Source organism: Achroia grisella, unplaced genomic scaffold, assembly GCF_030625045.1.
Source record: "Achroia grisella isolate CSIRO2021 unplaced genomic scaffold, CSIRO_AGI_Agris_v1 utg515, whole genome shotgun sequence".
NCBI classification, from domain to species: Eukaryota; Metazoa; Arthropoda; class Insecta; order Lepidoptera; family Pyralidae; genus Achroia; species Achroia grisella.
The window spans coordinates 2,199,395-2,219,225 of NW_026712908.1; the positions used below are offsets into that span (position 1 = coordinate 2,199,395).

General features: G+C 31.8%; 1 protein-coding gene across 4 annotated transcripts in view; it reads right to left on the minus strand.

Annotated features, from left to right (window-relative positions):
• Window positions 1–210: 210 nt before the first annotated feature.
• Window positions 211–19,831, minus strand: part of LOC131847072 (cystinosin homolog) — a 40,397-nt gene continuing 20,776 nt past the window's right edge. For 2 of the 4 annotated variants that reach the window (XM_059196525.1, XM_059196526.1), the window contains 8 exons: window positions 14,887–15,011; window positions 12,248–12,347; window positions 11,276–11,476; window positions 10,642–10,882; window positions 9,973–10,092; window positions 8,478–8,648; window positions 7,084–7,304; window positions 211–1,270 (listed from right to left, as the gene is read on the minus strand). In XM_059196525.1, coding sequence (XP_059052508.1) covers window positions 1,123–1,270; window positions 7,084–7,304; window positions 8,478–8,648; window positions 9,973–10,092; window positions 10,642–10,882; window positions 11,276–11,476; window positions 12,248–12,347; window positions 14,887–14,986 — 1,302 coding nt within the window. In that variant the 5' untranslated portion in view covers window positions 14,987–15,011 and the 3' untranslated portion in view covers window positions 211–1,122. Of the gene's footprint in view, window positions 1,271–3,815; window positions 4,510–4,676; window positions 4,773–7,083; window positions 7,305–8,477; window positions 8,649–9,972; window positions 10,093–10,641; window positions 10,883–11,275; window positions 11,477–12,247; window positions 12,348–14,886; window positions 15,012–19,831 lie in introns of those variants that run through there. The other 2 variants (XM_059196527.1, XM_059196528.1) reach the window with 2 other exon arrangements.

Below are 19,831 nucleotides of genomic sequence, written 5' to 3' on the forward strand. Positions count from 1 at the left end.
AAAAGCGTTTGTAGGCAATTTTAGTTGCTATGAATAAATGGGTCAGTACATACCTATATAACAATGATAAGCAATTTTTATATAACTAGGAATATTAGGATAATATGTAGAAAATGAACAATATACAACATAATACTAATAGGTCTTCGAAATACGAATGTAGAATATTATTCAAAATATGACGAAAAAGTTTTTACAATTAAAAACTTTTTCGTCATATTTTGAAATATGGAACATTTTGTTTAATCTAATAATTTATTGTTCCTCATTTAAAATATGCAGAAATAGTTTTGTTGTATATTAGTGCAATAATTAGTACTTATAAATACTTCCCGTTACCTTATTAAAAATAATACATATTAGGTAAAAAAAACTAAATAAACTAAATTTATTGTCTTGAGTACACTTAATTTACTATACCTACACATTAGGTACATCACTTTCTCAGTCTTTTTCGTACATATATTATAAATGTCACTATATACGATAATGTTCTGCGTAGCACTGGATTAAAAAGCGCAAAATATTAACTGATGTAAAATCACTTCAATGCAACATCAAAAATTAAATGTGATCCTAATAGTCCGTTTTCCACTTAGTTTTTACATATGTAATGTTTTTGGAAACCTCGTTTAGTCAGCTGCAGTAACAGTAGAAGCTAAGCTGGATCCAACTTAACACGTTGTTCTTAATGATGTCACAATGTCCTAGTCTCTGGTAGGTACCTACTATATTTGCCGTTCGGAAAAAGTTAGAGCCTGTCTACGGTAAGTACACTACATAAAGTTAGAGTACTACACGTACTCCAATTAGAATTATTCTGATGATAATTCTAATATAACATATCGCTAAACACATAAAATAATAAAAAAAATTGTAATCGACCTTCATGTACCTATTATGCTACATCTTTTTCCATACAGTAAATCATCCGGGATATCTTATACGTCATACTCTTCTTGGTACAAAGTAACTAAGTAAAAGTATGCGTGTTTACTCTGTGGTTACATTGCAGCCTGCTATAGACAGCTTGGACTTCACATCCGGTTATTTGTCTATTTAGTCTCCAATAAACGAAACCTCATACTTGGTTCTTCTTCTGGAATTATATTTTGAACTTTATCACTTCAGGATCTGGTTCAAATTTGTAACTAGGCCGTTCACTGTTTGATATGGGGTCTCAGCAGACGGAGCCCAGCCATCTGGTGTATCAATGTTCGGATCTTCGTTGTCTATGCTCGACCCAGGCAGTAATATATAACGGGACTCCCTGTAAATAGAAAAAAAGAAGATTCTATAACTAAACTAAATATTTTATAACTACAAGTGAAGTCCACATATAATATAGGCATATTATAGAGTATATTTCTTAAATTATTCTCTTTTAAATTTCACGATTCCGTTTGTTCTGTTACCTATGTAGGAACCAAGTAGTTACAATACTAGAATCCAAAATAAAATATAGGTCAGATATATTTTTATATCATATATATATATAAATGAAAATAAATTTGTTTGTTCGTATATTATTGGTCACATATATACCATATTGTATAATAGTATCTCCAGCTCGCACTTTCGCCACATAGTAGGTCGCGCAGTAGGTTTGCCGTGAAAACGTATTTGAACATTTCGATTCTATAATATTCTACAATAACAATATACCGGGTAACATCTATCACATTATAAATTTATAATTATAGATCCATATCTAATCATTATTTCATTCCAATCCAGAAATCTGTGCCTAAGTGCTAGAAATGACTATGCTATAACCACGCTCCGAGCAGCTTAATATGAGTTTGATTCCGAGTTTTTCAGGTCTTAAGATAGGGAAGGAATTATTAGCTATTACTTACAACGTATGGTAAAACGTACTACATCAGAGCTTAGAAATTCATAGACTTCGTGTTTTGTTTTCTGCCGCCCCACGACACTATATATTATACATTATTATGATAATTGAGCATCATTAATCATAAATACTTTGTCACCATGCAAGTCGTGGGACTCGTACCTCTTTATTATTTATAATAATTTTATTGCAAATTATATATAAAAAATTATTACACTCCTTCTTGCTATGAAATAAATGAAGATAGAAGTCCTATCTCACTTACTACTGCCGCTAGGTACTTTGCTGTTTGAAAAGCAATTGCTATGTCAGCTATACTAGCACCATTGTATATTGTGATATCTGTGGTATTGTTCATTCCTGTAAGTGGCAGTTACCACTTCGTACTAGATACCGTCGACTTGTTTACCATTCTAATTATATGTACCCTATTGCTAATTATAATCATCGTAAAATAGATAGATGGAATCCCAAACACGACAGATATATTATTATTCTTGTATGCTAATCGATGAGTAGATATGAAAAAACACAATATAGCTAAATCCTAGTCTCATCCTTTAAGTTCCAGACTGGTTTTTACTAATCTTTATTCAATGTAGTTCAGTAGTATAGTTTCATTTATAAACTCTGTCTTGAATTCTATTTATTCCATTATTATCCGGGACTTTGGGATCATATTATATAATACTAGCTGTCCCGGCAAACGTCGTTTTGCCTTAAAATAAAATTAAAAAATTTAGGCGTGAACTACCCCTAACATGTAGGGGGTTGAAAAATAGATGTTGGCCGATCTCTTATACGCTCACAAAAACTCAAGCCGTTTCGGAGGAGTATGGGAACGAAAACTGTATTTTATATATAAGATTATCCGGGACTTTGGGATCATATTATATAATATTACCCGGCGAAATTCCGATTTCGCCGGGTTTTTTTTTCATATTAAATATAGTTTATCTTCGTCCTCGTATATTACGTTAAATTTCCTTAAGATCCTTTCAGTTGTTTCGTTACATAGTATAAAACATAGTCGCTGTCGCTGTCTGTCCGTCCCTATGTTTGCCTAAATCTTTAAAACAACGCAACGGATTTTGAAGCGGTTTTTTTAATAGATAGAATGATTCAAGAGGATTGTTTATATATATAGTACATGTACATGTGTGCGTGGCCGAAGTAGCTAGTAATCGATAAAAGGTAAGTCTTAGTCTCATCCATTAACTTTCAGTTTATAATTTACTAATCTTTATATAACTTAGTCGTAGACTACTATCTGAGACTTCGTCAGCTATTTTTAAGATAAAGAACAACCTAGACCTGTCCTCGTATCTTACGTCAACGCGTAGTTCCCTTAAGATCCTTTCAATCGTTTAATGGATAATAATAATATATAGACAATAGGCAGACACACTCAGCATTTAGGAGCATAAAACTTTGACAACCCTTGACCTATTGTCATGTAAATGTGTCATGACGTCACATAGTAAGACAAATTGTTATTACTACTGCAGTTATAATCTAATTTGGTAATTGAAGGTAGACTGAGATTCATTCATTCATAATTTAAGAGCCGCGCTCTTGTCGACGGAGCTCTTGCCATTTTAGATCTAGACCAAAGACTTTGAAAAGTCGATTGCGACCTTTAAAAAGGTGTAGAAGTCAAGCAGCTTGTTTAAGTAAGCTGTGTTTCAGTTGAAGCCTTATATAACAGGTTATTGAGGTATGAACAAAAAGTATTGATACTTTTCCGAAAAGGCAATTCCGAAAAGGCCTTAAATGACATCACCGGCTGCACATGATAACGTGATGTCCGTGGTGCTGTTCATGTATATATCTACCACTTAACATAAGGTAAGGCGTCAGCTTGTTTACCATTCCAATTATGTAACAAAATGTGTATAAAATAGGTTACTAAGTATTTATATTACATAGACTACTGAAATAAAACACTGCCAAACCAAGATTCATTTATTGTTTTAATATAGAAGAAATGTCCTATAAACTAGGTATATCAGCCATTACAAAAGGTGCATATACTATTTGAAATTCGAGTGTGATAACAATTGCATTATTAAAATTACTCTTATAGATAATAATCATTAATTGTGTATAATGTACATCTATTTTTTTTCATTGGGAAATTAGTTAGGAAAAGGACTAAACAACATTGTGATTATAGTGATATCAATTTAAATTAAAAATAAATGCAAATACTGTGGATAGGATCAAAAACAAAAATGCCAGTGAACAATTTATACACATTTTAATATAAAATGTGTGAATGCATCACAGATCATTGAAACAAATATGACTATGTCATTGCATAACGAATAATTTAACAAACAATTGACACCTTAATACCGTATAAATATGATCTATAATAGTAACAGTTTTAATTTCTCATTAATACCCATAGACATTTTTAAAGTTTTTAAAGCAGATCGTAGTTTGTACAGTAATCAGTCTTAGGAAGTTATGATTCTTGCTTTCTAAGGATTCTGGTGGAATTACATTTTTAAATCATTATTATAGACTATTTACACTTATAAATGAAAATATATAAACTTGGTTAATGAATATGGCGGAGAAACTATTGAGTAAGCGATTTTCTTCATCACGCTTTTCCATTCACGTCGTACTTCTTTTCGTTGGCATTCCTAGAAAAAAAATATAGATTATTAAACGTTCTTGTAAAAATTTAAATATTTACTAACTACAAGATTGAAAAGCGATAGATAACAGCTTAAAGTACTAGATATTTATACTAGTTACAATAATTGCAATTTTACAGCCGGTTACTTGATTTATATCACCTGATACATACCACATTTTCACCAAAAAGTAATCGCTTCCATCACCCCTCCTCATGATATCACCACCTTCATCACTATTTTCTACTTTAACAAATTCCTTGCCCTCTCTGAAATAATCAACCACAAAATAGTTTTCCTTTAAGTTAAGTGTTAAAAAAAAGTGTAGAAGCCCCAGTGCTGTGATTCAAGCGGTCGTCATTTTACCGCTAAAAAGCGAAGCGTCATTATTCACTCAACGAAGCGGTGCTAAAATATTGTTTGTAATTTTTATATAATTAAATTACAAATAATATTCTTTTGTGATTGTTGTAATGTGTAGTTTGTTCAGATTGTTGTAATACTGTTTATTTCCTGTTTAATTTCGTCTTAAATTGTGTTTATAAATATGCGTTTTGTATCATCCAATTGCAGTCATTCCTTTGATCTTTATTATTTTTTCAAACAGCAGACAGCAAACAGCTTATCAGACATTCGATTTTCAAATTGCTCTTTTTCTTATTTCGTTTAGAAATTTATTGCGTTTCATTGCATTTTCATTTCATCCAGTTACGTGCAATTTTAAAAATGATTCCATCTTTTTTAATGGCATTTCAACAATATTTCATGCAATCCTTGTCCATCAGTGAGTACTATGAAACTGATTTCTTGGATCTTCAATTATTTTTTACGATAACATTATAGGTATAGGAAAAGAAATGAAATGTATAGAATAGTAGTAGTAGAGTGTTAGTGATAGTGAGGCTTTTTATTGACTATATTAGATCACCAGTCACCAAAGAAAAAAAATAATATTACGGGGTTGCCATGGTATAATTTCCCAGTAAAATCGATAATATATATTATAAATTAAGTCATATATTCCAGTCGTATATTCTAATATTGAGATCGTACTTGTTTTTTTTTATTTTATAATTTCCTACGTAATATGTAATGTGAATACATTGAAAGCTTAGATGTTACATTGAATGACGTCGACACAAAGTGAAAACTAGATGCGAACATAAATCACCATTTTGAAACTTTTGGGAGTTAGGTCAATTGAGTAAGTGACCCAACTCCCAAATGTAATTATGCCTTCATAACAAGTAAATAATAAATGGATGGCGGACTAAATGGCCTCAGTAGTTAAGTGGTTTAGGAAACTCTCTTACTTTCAATGGTAGCGGGTACAAATATGTTTGCATGATTATAATTATTTATATCGGGTGTGTTCAATGTGTCCATATTTTATGACTACATTTTTTGTAAATGTTCTAATATTGTGTGTTATATATATATATAACACACAATATTAGAATCTCCGTTGTAATGTAAGAGAGAACTAAGTTACTAAGTATTCATCCATAATCTGTAATTTCACAGCCGTCACCCCCTTAAACCAAAACTACTCCTTGAAAGCAGTAATAGGTCAGACAGAGTTAACTATGACGACAACTTTGAACAAAGTCTCTCTTTGGTGAATGACTCAAGCAAATAATATTGTACTACAACTACATTATTGTAGTTGTACTACAACATTGATTTAAGTTAAAATTGATATGACGCAAGACCAAATTCAATGCTCGATAGATGTTTGCGTTTGGTGACAGAAGCAGTGCTGGATGATACAATAATAATTATTATCCTCGTCTAATGAGAGGAGTTTCATTTCAACATATGTTACATTAGAAACATAGACACATATCAGGAATGTCAATATACCCATTAAAATTAAATAAAAATATGACAACTAACAGTGTCCAAGAGTGGGCCATTAATCTTAATAATATTAAGATAATAAATAAAAAAAATACTTAAAAAAAAAAAATTGTAAGAATGGATGTTTATTACTGTTACATTTTCACCCAAAAATTATTAAACGGATTTTAATGAAACTACAGTAACTTATGCATCAGAATAACACATAGGCTATATTTTATATTGAAATTTAACGCGGGTGAAACCGCAGGCACAGTTAGTATCATAATATGTTTATGTCACGTTTTGTAAGATAGTGACGATAAATGTAGATCGAATCTATCCTATATTATTAATTATATAGAATTGTAATTTAACATATAATTGAATATTTGACGTAATATACATTAGGTCGATATATAATCGATCTGTTGGCCGTAGCTTCTACAGCTTCATCGTCAGAAAAATGGCAGCTGGTGCAGATGGCACTCGAAACACGCTAAAGTACTTATGGAGTGGCTGATGGCCAACTCCTGCTTGATTGATAAGACTATGGTCTGAGGGCACCGCTAAAATGTCAATACTCATCTTAGCTGTCGTAATTTACTCTCTAATTATAATCTTAGAGTATTGAATTTTCAGAATTAATATAGAATAGTAGAAACCTATATTAATTAAATGTGAATAAAAAATCTTTTTATATGAGACATGGCAACCCCAATCAAACTGTACCCAACCCACCTGTAGAACACATAGTGCTGCAAAATGAAGAACACGTCGAAGACCAAGCTGAACAGGCCCAGACCGAACTTGGTGGCGTCTCCGAAGAACGACACCCAGTCGTTGTAGTTGTACGCGTTGAGCACCATCTGCAGGATAGAGAGGAATCCGCCTACGAAGTCCAAGAAGATGTTGCCGATGGACCAGCCCACTGTTGACTTTCGTTTGTAGTTCATGTATGCCTGAAAACGGTATATAATATAACATTTTTTATATGACCACTAGTTAGATTGAAAACCGCAAGCATGGGAAACTGACTCTCATATTGCAGACTCATATTATATATTGAAGGGTTAGCGCTTCATCTTACTTCATCTGGTGGGACATGATAGCGAGACCTAGGATGTAGCGCACTTATCCAGAAGATATCTGTTCACCATAGACTTAAAGAATCCAATAGTTCCACTCCCCTAGAGGAGTGGAGAGTATTGTTAGTAATGTGGACTAATAACCCCATTGCTAGCAATGTACCATGTAAGGTTGACCTCCACGCGGTTCTCCCTGGAAACCATCGTAATAAATTCTTGGTGAATTTGTCACGTGGGCTAACTGACCTGACCTCATGCTCATTTTAACATCCTCCACTGGTGCCCCGGCAGCGTAAACCGTTAGCGCAGGCGGGTGCACCATTCCATTATCCACATAAAAAAAATAGTGTTCAGTGAAACATTTTTTTTATACATACACATCTAGTCTTGTACCCAATTTATTACCAGATCCTTAGAGGATTTAAGATATGAGTTTTAATACACAAAATCGCATGAGAACAACAACAACAACAATCACGCAGAAACCATTAATAAGTAGTTGTTATCAGATTTACGATAAGGAGGAAATCATCAATATCGTCATTATAAAATAGTCAACCAAACCAACGAACCGAAATCTATGGACTAAATGAAGATCTCTATGATATAGCGGTTTAACAGTCGATTGCCTTACTTTGACAATGGTCCCCACCATTGTCTTCGGCAGAATTACATACACATTTGTGTTCACAAGCATATTCCGTTTGTATTAAGTAGGGCTGGGTATTTTCCAATATAATCTATGACATGTACCTATAGTACATACTATACTTAATTTAAGTTAGCCGATATAAGACGTCTCTTTGTGAAATCTTTGAATGTGTTATATATGTGGGTGTCTATGTTTTAATGTGTTATTTGTCGAATTAATTTATTTCGGATATATTTTTTACCTAGTATTTAAATTTGATAATATTTTTATTTCCTTTTCTATTTCCGATATGAGATCGCAACACTAAATTCAATCTTTCTCTGCACCACTCGTTGTTGTTATTATACATATAGTCAACCATGTGTAACTAGAGTAATATAAATAAATTCACTCACCTGCGGAACGTATTTGATAAGCGTAATAGAGAGCTTGATGTAACTGCAGTAGTAGAGGAAATCTAGCACGGCGAGGTGACCAGCGGCAGCAACACTTGCTGACACCACCACTACCAAGCCAAACACTCCCAGTATACCGCGGCCGGTCATCGACACACGCTGGTCTTCTCGCTGAAACCACAGAGCAATAAGTAATTAGATTTAGTTTTACCACACACCAATTAGTATTTTGTTTTATAAGAGTTAGCACTTATTTATTTATTAGCTCTTTATTGCACCAGAAATGTAATAAAACATAATATATAGTAGTATGCATATTCAGTCTGAGAATCGGCTACTATCTATTTTTCATAACCCTAAGTGATAAGGGTTGTCTATCCCTTAATTTTTTTTTTCATTATTGGACAAAATTTTATTTTCTTGTTTTTTTTTTATAATGTGGCATTAAAAATATCATACAACTCTGAATTTTTACCATTCTAGCGTCAATACCTATTTTTTAATAGCATTTTTATGTTCTCACATATGTTGGCAACGTTTTACTAAATATATAGAATATTTAGTCTTTACTAATGACTGAATATTAGAGTAAAATAATAACTGTTTATTTATTTGTTATTAATTAATAAGTTGTAAAGGAGAAAAATTTATAAAAATAATTTGCTTTCATTTATAACCAGATGCATTATTATCTATACATATGAGTGGTAATGCGGAAGTCAGATGATAACAGGATGTTTAGCCGTCTTAGTGCTTATATATATTATGTATGTATTTACAAAAAATATATCACCTGTCTAATACGCATAACACAATCTCTGCTTATCTTGGGGGATCATCTAGTTTTTCTATAAAATTAATGTGGTCTACCAGTAACTATCAACTTGCAACAATGCCCTCTAGCCACTGACGTTAAAAATGCGTCAATTGAAACAACGTCTGTTTAAAAAACAAACACAGATGTCCTGTACTAAATATATACTATGTAATTATTTAATTATGTACACAAAACGTCATGTTCTCACATATGTTAAAAAGTGCAATTAAAATATGGATTTCATCATATCATAGAATATTTACTAAATATATAGAATATTTAGTCTTTACTAATGACTGAATATTAGAGTAAAATAATATCTGTTTATTTATTTGTTATTAATTAATAAGTTGTAAAGGACAAAAATTTATAAAAATAATTTGCTTTCATTTATAACCAGATGCATTATTATCTATACATATGAGTGGTAATGCGGAAGTCAGATGATAACAGGATGTTTAGCCGTCTTAGTGTATAAACATGTGTATGATAATTTGTATTGGTCTGGGTGTTTCTTATATATATTATGTATGTATTTACAAAAAATATATCACCTGTCTAATACGCATAACACAATCTCTGCTTATCTTGGGTCTAGATGGCGCTATATGAATCCTGATACTGGAATCCTGGTTTATTATTATTATTAATACTTTTACTCCGTAAAGGCGTACTGACCTCATATAAGAAGCACTGAGTGATGGTGATAAGTGTCGCGAAAGCAGCATGCAGCGAGAAGAACACATCATTGAGTTGCACTGGATTCAAACCCCGCGGGTGTCGACTGAAGTATTCAAGCTGGAAGTTATATTTTTATAAATTTACAAAATGGCAACGAACATATAGAGGTAATACATCTTAGTCCTTCGGAATGGCAACGCATGAGTGGTATGATGATAACATGATGTCCGTAGTGCTGTTCAAACGGTTACCGCATAACATCAGGCGGACCGTCAGATTGTTTGTACATATATATAAAAAAGTAAGCATTTTTTATTGTCTTTTTATAATGTTCTAAGTTTAAACTCCTTATTTAAAGACTTAACAAATATTTTTTTACTACATTCTTTTTATCTTCAAATTACTTATATACTTTTTGGCGACAGAATGAAACGGAACTGACTTGAAAGGCATCTTCCTTTAAAAATCAATCGAAAATATTTTCTCAAATAAACTCATGTATGCCGCAAACACTTCAATGAAAAAAATATCTAACAATTTTATAAACACAATCGTTTCTATGAAAACAAAAATGTTATTCGTAAATATTTGATTTTTATTAATTATTATAAAGGAGACTGGATTTTATTTTTGAAATATTTAAGAAGAAAATACTTTATTCCATACCTGGATATCTCTGGAAAAATACAGGCCACAGTTGAACAATGAGTACATGGTGAAACCCATTATGTTGAGAGCGAGAAAATCGAAGTTCAATCCTACGACACTCTTTCTCTTGAAATTGATGTAGATTTGTGGATAGAACGAGACCGACCACGCTGCGAAATATATCCAGCCCATTATGTAGGAGATCACATTGATGGCGTGCGAATGCATCACGGTTACACGTAAAAACACTGTGTCCAGGCTGAAACACACAATTACAATAGTAAATAATAAGCCAAGAACGTACAACGCAAGTGATTTTGTTTTGAATAGTAAAATAAATAAAATCGATTGAGAAGTGATTTTATAATAGTCATTGAAAAATTCACTACATAGCTTAATTTTAATTTAAAGTCTAATTTAATTTTTTTTTTAAATTATTCAGTATTGAACTAGATTTGCAATATATAAATTTTAAAATTATGTAAGTCAGTCTGAACTAAACTTCTTTCTAACTTTTATGAACAGTATTTTGTTTTTAAATTTAAGGTATCCAAACTCAAGATACTATTTTTGAAACGTTGCAATTTATATTCGAAAACTGGACCGAAGACAAAAACACTCTTACTATAGACAAAAATGTTTGTGTACGTACTTAACGAACTCTGTAGGCGTGACATTAAAAGTGACTTCGGAGTGTCCCGGACTCTTTCCATATGCGCAAATGTCATGTGAAATCACAATGTTGCTGTCGGGCCTTTTTGAACCCGTTATCTCCACAGTTTGGGGGACCAATTGAACTATATCGGGATGTTGAATCTCTGATGTAACCTCCAATGTGATGTTATATTGGCCACTAAAATGTGTAAAAAATAAACGATTAATTAGTTTATTAGCTACCGTGCCTGAGTTTTGCACAAGACAATTCATACAGGTTCAATTACTCGCAAGATAAGCAGAGCTTGTGTTATGAGTACTAGACAACTAACAAATACTGAATAAATACATACATAATCTACATAAAACCCAGATCAATACAAACGATCATACTCATTAATTAAAGCTAGATCACCGAGGCTATCAATCGACTGTAAATAGTCGCCATACCTCATACCTCTCACTTATTTCAGCCGCAAACCAGATTTCTTTGTAAGCTATGTTTCGGTGCATGGTACAGATTAAGCAGTGAAGTTACAGGATAAGAGGCAATACATCTTAGTCCTCTATAGCAACGCATGAGTGGTATCGCGGATGTCTGTCACATGATAATGTGATGTTTGTATTATTACAATACATTGCAATACACATCTTCCTCCTTTATAATATTAGTCTGAAGAAAAAGTGAATTAAATATATAACGTTATATTACTTATAAAAGAAGCTTCAAACAATAAACAAATAATGTCAATGGCCGCTTCGCTAATGGTGATATCTGTTGATACCTCTTTTTTATATATTACTTTTGATTTTCTTGTGAACTCTCTTGGGAAATATACACACTTCATACCTGGCTTTTATTGAATAGTTGTGTAGTGAATCCGCTTCAATCACAAATAGTAATAAATATGTAATGTAACATATTTTCTATTATAAAAATAAAATGAATTGTATATATTTTGATGCTTACATTTGTACGAGTTTCAGGAGATGAGTCTCGTCAACAAGGAGATTGATGTCTGTCGCGTCGAGATATATCTTCCTAATTTGACTGTGAGCACTTGGTAAACCTGGAAGAAAAGAACATAAATTTAATATGAAATACATTTTGTGACAGTATCGGTGCTAGTGATTTGCTACCGCGACTTAGATCGAAAAGTTTTAGTTCAAAAGAAACAAAAAGAACTGTCCGGTGATGGCAACACCAGTAATAAATAATAATGATAATGCCTCTGTCTACCCCACTTGATAGTCGTGAAGTATTCACTTATAATTTTAATATAAAATATCACAATATATATGTTATGATATTTTATATTAAAATTATAATACTTTCGATGTTTAATAAAAAATTACTCTATTTTTAATATACGAAAAAAAATTGCTTTCTTTTCTTTGTCATTCATCGAGGTATTTGAGAGAAATTCCGGTAAACAAATAATCGCTTTCATAAAACTATAAACCTGTCTGGTCACAGTTTTTATATGTAAACATTAATACTACGAATCCAAACAATATACAAAATCGTATGTCAGACCAATGTGCGCCTTTAAACAATCATTAAGGTTTAGTTGTTAGATTTGATAGGATAGGATAGGCTTATGATTTATCTTCGTATAAACGTTGATTCTTCACGCTTAATTTCCAAAAAGGGGTTCCTATTATCTTTGTATATGTTCCTATTAAATTTGATAAGTACCATACAACTTTCATAAGCTTTTAGTGAAAAGCTGTTACCTTGAAATAACAAACAGATACGTAATTTTTATTTAGATAAAGTTTGTGAAAAATATTAAGTATTGGATGTATCATTAAAACGTTAATATTACAATGTATACAAGTGCATAATTATGTTAATATACAAATTAATTTGCTCAAAATATGCGCATTATGGAATGTACCAGCCGAGAAAAGAATGGTTATGTATGGCTATGAGAAAAGTATGGCTGTAAGGAATTGCCGTATGTATGGCCGTATCTTAGACGCAAAATGTAATCTAAATATTGAATGAATAGAGTATCTTATGTAATAGGAATAGCAAACCAACTGACGGCTAGACGAAACTATGACATTCCGAAGTATATAAAATTTGTTTAGCAGTATAGGTACGTTCGCCTTTAGTAAGTATCAAAACATACCGTTGTGACCTATCATAGGTCAGTCAAATCATTGCTCGAATTTAACTAAGAGCTATTGAACAGATGACAATCATAAACGTCTAGACGGTGTCACAAACTTTAAATTACACTCATCATTCAATTGAGACAAGAAAAATTATGCGTTGTGCTGGTATTCAGTGCTTGCGAAAGTTTATTACCAGAATTTCGATATTCGGCATTTTTGTCTCATTCAATTGCACTGTATAATTATAGGGATTATATCGACATTCTGCTACCAAGCAACGTGGTTGCATGAAGTGTACCGGTTTCAATGTTTTAAAAGTGGAATATCTGAAATTACTGGATACAGCCGCATAATACCTTATAACGGCCTACTCACGACAGGGCCAAGATTCGAACTATTGTATTTTTAATTTAAGCTTCGCATTCCATAATTTTACAGTAAGCAGTTGGTAGGTATAGGTATGTAGGTAGGTTGTTTGTAGGTATTGTGGCGGGAGTAACATCGGAACCGCGGGTACATTATGGAAAATCTGCATCGATTAAGAGATATGAACGTTTAAGATAGTTCTTCGATGTAATCGGTGCGGTACAATACGGTACGTATTTCAATGTTATTAACGAAAACAAAATAACAAAGCGCAGCCCACCACAGACATTGAGATGCTACCTTCAATTCTTAAGGGTAACAACATAATTATAATACCAGACGCATGAAATTTCATGTCGTGGACCGGGGTAAAAAGGATTGCCCCGAGGCCGGAAGACCGCAGACTCCCATTGTTCATGCGGATGGTATAATTCGTGTCTATAAGAGATGGAAAATGGTAACCCATTTTCTATCATTTAATACTACCATCTATCAATTCCAATATTTTCATAACAAATTAAACAAAACGCTTACATGTGCTATGTATACCATAATTTAACTATTATATGCGTGTCTGTGTATACGCGGTCCTATTAGGCTCCGATCTGGTCTCTGGTCATTCTATCATTACAAATTACCATCTCGCAAATTGCCCATTTCCTTTCATCTGGCCATTACATTAGCAGTACCAATCATTTACTATGACACGCATGTCATAAAATTATCAAATTTGATTTGACAACGCACACCTCAAATATTTTGATTTAGTTCTAAATATTAAATCAAATAGAATACCCAATTTTATTATTATTTCTGTTTTTTTTTTAAATTATTTTGCTCAATGCATATTCGTGTTATCAATATTGTTTAAACACAGTCGTTTAGTAGTTTGATACCAAATATTCAATGATAATACTCTCAACTCAACTATTGTTGTATTGTTGAGTAGTTTGTTAAAGTAAATGCCCAAGCGATCACATCATCAAAATCAAGTTTTTGTAATACGAACAGTACACCTATTTTGGTTAGTGGACAAGCCCAATGTATTTAATAGATATTTTATCCAAAACTGGACGCAAGTTCTAAATTTATAAACTTGTAATGACTTGAGTTACTTACCTAATAAAAAGAGTATTGAAATATATATAAAACAGTAGCTTATTCTATGACTAGAGGCGGCCCCAGATACGGGGAGGAATGCTATAGTACCGCGCGCCATTTCTGCCAGCTATGAATACAGTTATCTGAAACAAACAAAAAACCAGTTAGGTATATCGATAAGATATTGACATGCAACAGACGCGAACCACGTGATTTTTAATTAAAAATATAAGCTTATACTGTCTGATTATCTGGTCTTTCATTATAATTAAAAATTATGTGGATTGAGTCTATTGGATATCTACCTAACATTATGAAAGGATTTCTTATATTCACCAAGGGAAAGCAAACTTATAGCGCCCTACACAACATCATCAGTATGCAGCTATCATAATACGAAACGTGAATGACGTATTGTATAATTGTTGCTACTGCAACACGTATTGACAGCATAAAGTTCTGTCAGCAATACGTGTTAATATTGAATTTGGCATAATTTTTAGCAACAATGCAATTATTAAAGAATAAATAATATATAGAGTATAGAGACAACAACTTAGTCCTCCTTAGACATCCTATGACGGACCTGTCAGTCTCCACAGTATACCAGTGCTGGCTCGCATACTGCATTCCAGTTTGATATGTGAAGTAGAACAGGGAAATTAGAGGGGACAAAGGCATGAATGGTACCATATGAGAGTTACCACAGATTTCACTAGGAAGAATGAGACGTCCATGATATTGTTCTTGTATATAAATGACAGTTACAACAGTTCTTAAAATCCGGCCAACAGTTTGCCATTTCACGTAAAGAAAATTAAGATGGCAATATTAAATATCAGTATTAAGAAGCGTCTTAAGATATTTTTATGACTTAAATAGAATATGTTAGCCTGCCTGCAATGAGAATCACTGGCAACTTTGTATTTTCGTTTATACATTTTAAAAATAGGAGTACATTTTTATATATTTGTTTTATAGTCACTTCTGTCACTGTGCTCTGCTGTAATAAACGTCTACAATCATCTCTCTTTCTTTTCATTTATTATTACTGAATATACTAACAGTTTGTTGAACCAATTTCATTATTACCAAGGTCAATCTTAATTCGGACTGTGTTACGTCCTCCGAACAATAAGCCAATTGTAAGCAATATTTATTAAACGCATCTTAAAACTCTGATAAGTAATCAATGTAGACAAGCACCGATTTGATAAATAACAAGCACTCCATTCAAAACACATATATACGTGACTGATATTGACCTCATATTACGAATATAAGGTTAACCAGTAGGTAATACAGACTATATGCAATAATAGAAACATAGCCTGCCTTATTAGCATATAGATAGTAATTATTCGTCCGTATTTTTTAAGTGTTAATATTTTCCTATTGCGAATCATTTATTTTTTAATTTAAATACATACTTTTCTTTTGATCTCATATTGTACGCTTAAATAATAAAAAAATCTATATTCGATTCAACAACATACCCATTTATAAATAAAAATTTTAAAGTCGATTTTTCTAAATTTCAATCCGCAGTTATGTGATTGATCCACATAGTCGATAAATGAGTGTAAACCTTTATGCTACTGGTAGTAGTAATTTATTTATTTACTTGACACTTCATGTATTCAATTTCTTTTCATAAATTGTAAAAGGTAATAATAGTTATATAACACTTAAGTTTCAGTGGTTCGTATAATGTTTAAAGCAAATCAAGAATTATGTAATTAATCTAATCAGAGCATAAAAGGTAATGTAAAACATTTTTTAACTAGAGGTAATAATTTTCAAGAACACTGTCATACTATTTGTATGCGAATACGAACAGAGATGAAAGGAAGAGAAAAACATATTCCGCTAATTTCAAATTATATTGGACAAGGAAAAGCGTCCGCTTTTCCTTTTCCTTCCTTTCCTTTTTAAGAAAAGGACTTAATAATGAGATGACTGCGAACAGGGGGGAAAGGAAAAGAAAAATATTAAGCCGTCCCTGAATAATTAGAACAAGGAAGAAGCAAATAAAGACGATGATGGACTAATTAAAAACTTTACTGCAAAATAGCTGAAAAACACGCATTAAATGTTAATCTATGAATTTCCACTGCGATAACAATAAATTCAATGTTATTTCAATAAATTCCTCGCTATCGCAAAATAAATTGAACGCATACGCCGTGTTATTTAACGCATGTGCTTACGAACAGTTAAATATATATAGTTTTTGTTAGACTACAGAACTATTTGGTATTGCGTGTGACGATAGAAATTGGGAAGTTAGAGGAAGAATGTAGAGCATATAAATGTACACATTCATAAACTTAGGACGTCGGTACTTCATATATATAGATTATAAATGAGATGATTATATAATAACATATAAGCGTTTGTCTGTCAATCAATTCTAGTTCTAAAATGTATATACAAATAACATAGTAGGTATATTTGACAACGAGATATATTGGTTTTTATTAAATAGAAAATATTGAAAAAAGTAGAGTTCATGAATAGTCTTTAGTCAAGAACAAGTGAACTAGTTTGCTTGATACATTTAACCAGTTTGTGGCAAAGAGATAAAAAAACAGGACACGCTACACAGGGCTGTCTTCGTATATATAATTATATATTTTTGGACTAAAACTTCAAGAGTTAGAAATAAATATTACAAACTATTATTTGAAATAATATATTTACAGTTTCCTTTTTTTCATCGAATTTTAAAAAAGTTGGAGAAGTTTCTTTTTTTAATATTTAATATTATCAAATAATTGAGTATTTCTCATTTATTCAGATAGACCGATAATCTGCAAGGAAGCAGTTTGATTTGATAGAAGTGAAATGAAATGGGACCAAGAAACATATGGGACATAATTACCTAGATACTTCTATGTAATAATTGCAATTAAATGAGGCTAGTAAGACACACTAAATATTGTCTACTAAGCACTGCACAAACTGTGTCACCCTACGTTACATTTTATTATTGTTATTTGGTATATAAGCTCAATATTTCTGAATGATATCACGTATATCATGAAATCGTAAATAATCCATAATATTGTATTTTCACTGTTGTATTTCAAAACAATATTTATTGTAATAAACTTCCCGTAACATTATGTTAAACCAATTCCAATAGGTTCACAAATAAATAGTACAAAAGTACGGGTGCAACTACTTTTAAAAAAAAAAGATAAATCTATAGACGTATAATTAAAATGTAACTAATTGTTGCCTGTAATATAATATGTGAGAAAACAATTTTAATAATTATTTTAATATTAAATTTACCAACTAGAACACTATCAAGCTAAAATAATAAATAATTATGGTAACAAATATAATTGTTAAACGCAAACTTCAAAAACGATTTAGGTGCATTTTCACTAATGTGATGTGTAAAGCTTAACTTCAAATTTTTATTGCGATCAGTTTATAAATAAAAACATAAACTATTGTTATTCCGAATAAGATACTACGAAATCGGGTTCAGTTAATAATAAATTCAGTATAAAGTTTTCCACTGGAACATTGATCTAATTCGTAACGTTACGGAATAGGAATCTAATACGGAACCCCGTGTGAATGACAACCCTAATGACATAGCAATAGAAACGTGTATAGAAACACGAGGTCACGATAATTATGCAACATACAAGACGACGTGCCAACGGAATTTAAAAACGAAAATCCCGCCTCTACACTGTTAATCCATGAATGAACATTAACAATGTGGTAACATTTATTATTAACCGCTTTCAGAATGGAATTCGTTCTCCACTAGACAACATTTCGATTTCAGTTTTATGTAATGTTATCTTCCTCAGATTTCTGAACAGATCCCAATAACATATCTATCGCAAAAAAATATGAAAAAATAGCGTTTGTTTCGATTATAAAAAGATTCATCAAAATGAGTACAATATTGGGTAAGTAACGTTATATACCTACACTATAAGCAGAATTAAGTTTATTAGAGGAATATAAGTAGCCGAAAGTTGCCTGAAAACTGTAACCACAGAGTATTACTATACAGATGGAAAGCTTTTCAGCCAGTGCTCATTCTTAAGCTCTTCAATGAGCACTGCATTCGGGAAATTTATAACTGTTGCATTGAAACACTATAACTGATACAGTCAATATTACCATTTTTAGATATTATGTGCACACACTAGAATTAAAACGCTGAGAGGCCAAAAGAATAACTTAGTAATAGTTATTACAAATTAAGGTTGCAACTGGGGAAATGCTGATTCCAGCATCGTTGAATGGTAACGTGACCGCCGCGCTGGCATCACTGAACCACCTGACTGCGTCTGCATTGTTAATTTCAATAGCACTTTCGTACAATCATTGTTAGAGTCAATAACTACTTGAACAATTATTTAAATTTTTAATCTATAATAAATTGCCGAGTATATTATATGTAACTGCACTTCGAAATGGCTGCATATAAGTAGCAAATTCTTTATTATTGTGCTTGTAATTAACAGGCAGTTTAAAAAATAAAAAACATAATTAAATACTCCATCTAAAAATATTAATAGAATTGATAGACATTTCGGGTTGCACTGTAAAAGGAGATTGCATCTGTTTCTTTATTAGTATAATAATCACGCAGTCGTGACTGAAAGCTAATTAAAATAAATTAATATTATCTAAATTGTTTTTTATCTCATACGGTTTCAGTTGTTCACAATACTTTTTATATTATTCATGTCTTTGTAAGGCTAATACCATTTTTCAGTTTGTGCTAGAGCTCTAGTTTTGGCTCTGTAAATATGAGTATCTATTGCTATCTATCTATCTATTGTAATCTATGCCTCTAATGAAAACTGTGCCAAATTTCATTGGGTCGGGGCCGGCCGAAAGTCATTCTATGTGACGATTGACAAGTAACGATTAGTACTGGTTAATTATATTCACTTTACATAGTATAAGACAAAATCGCAGC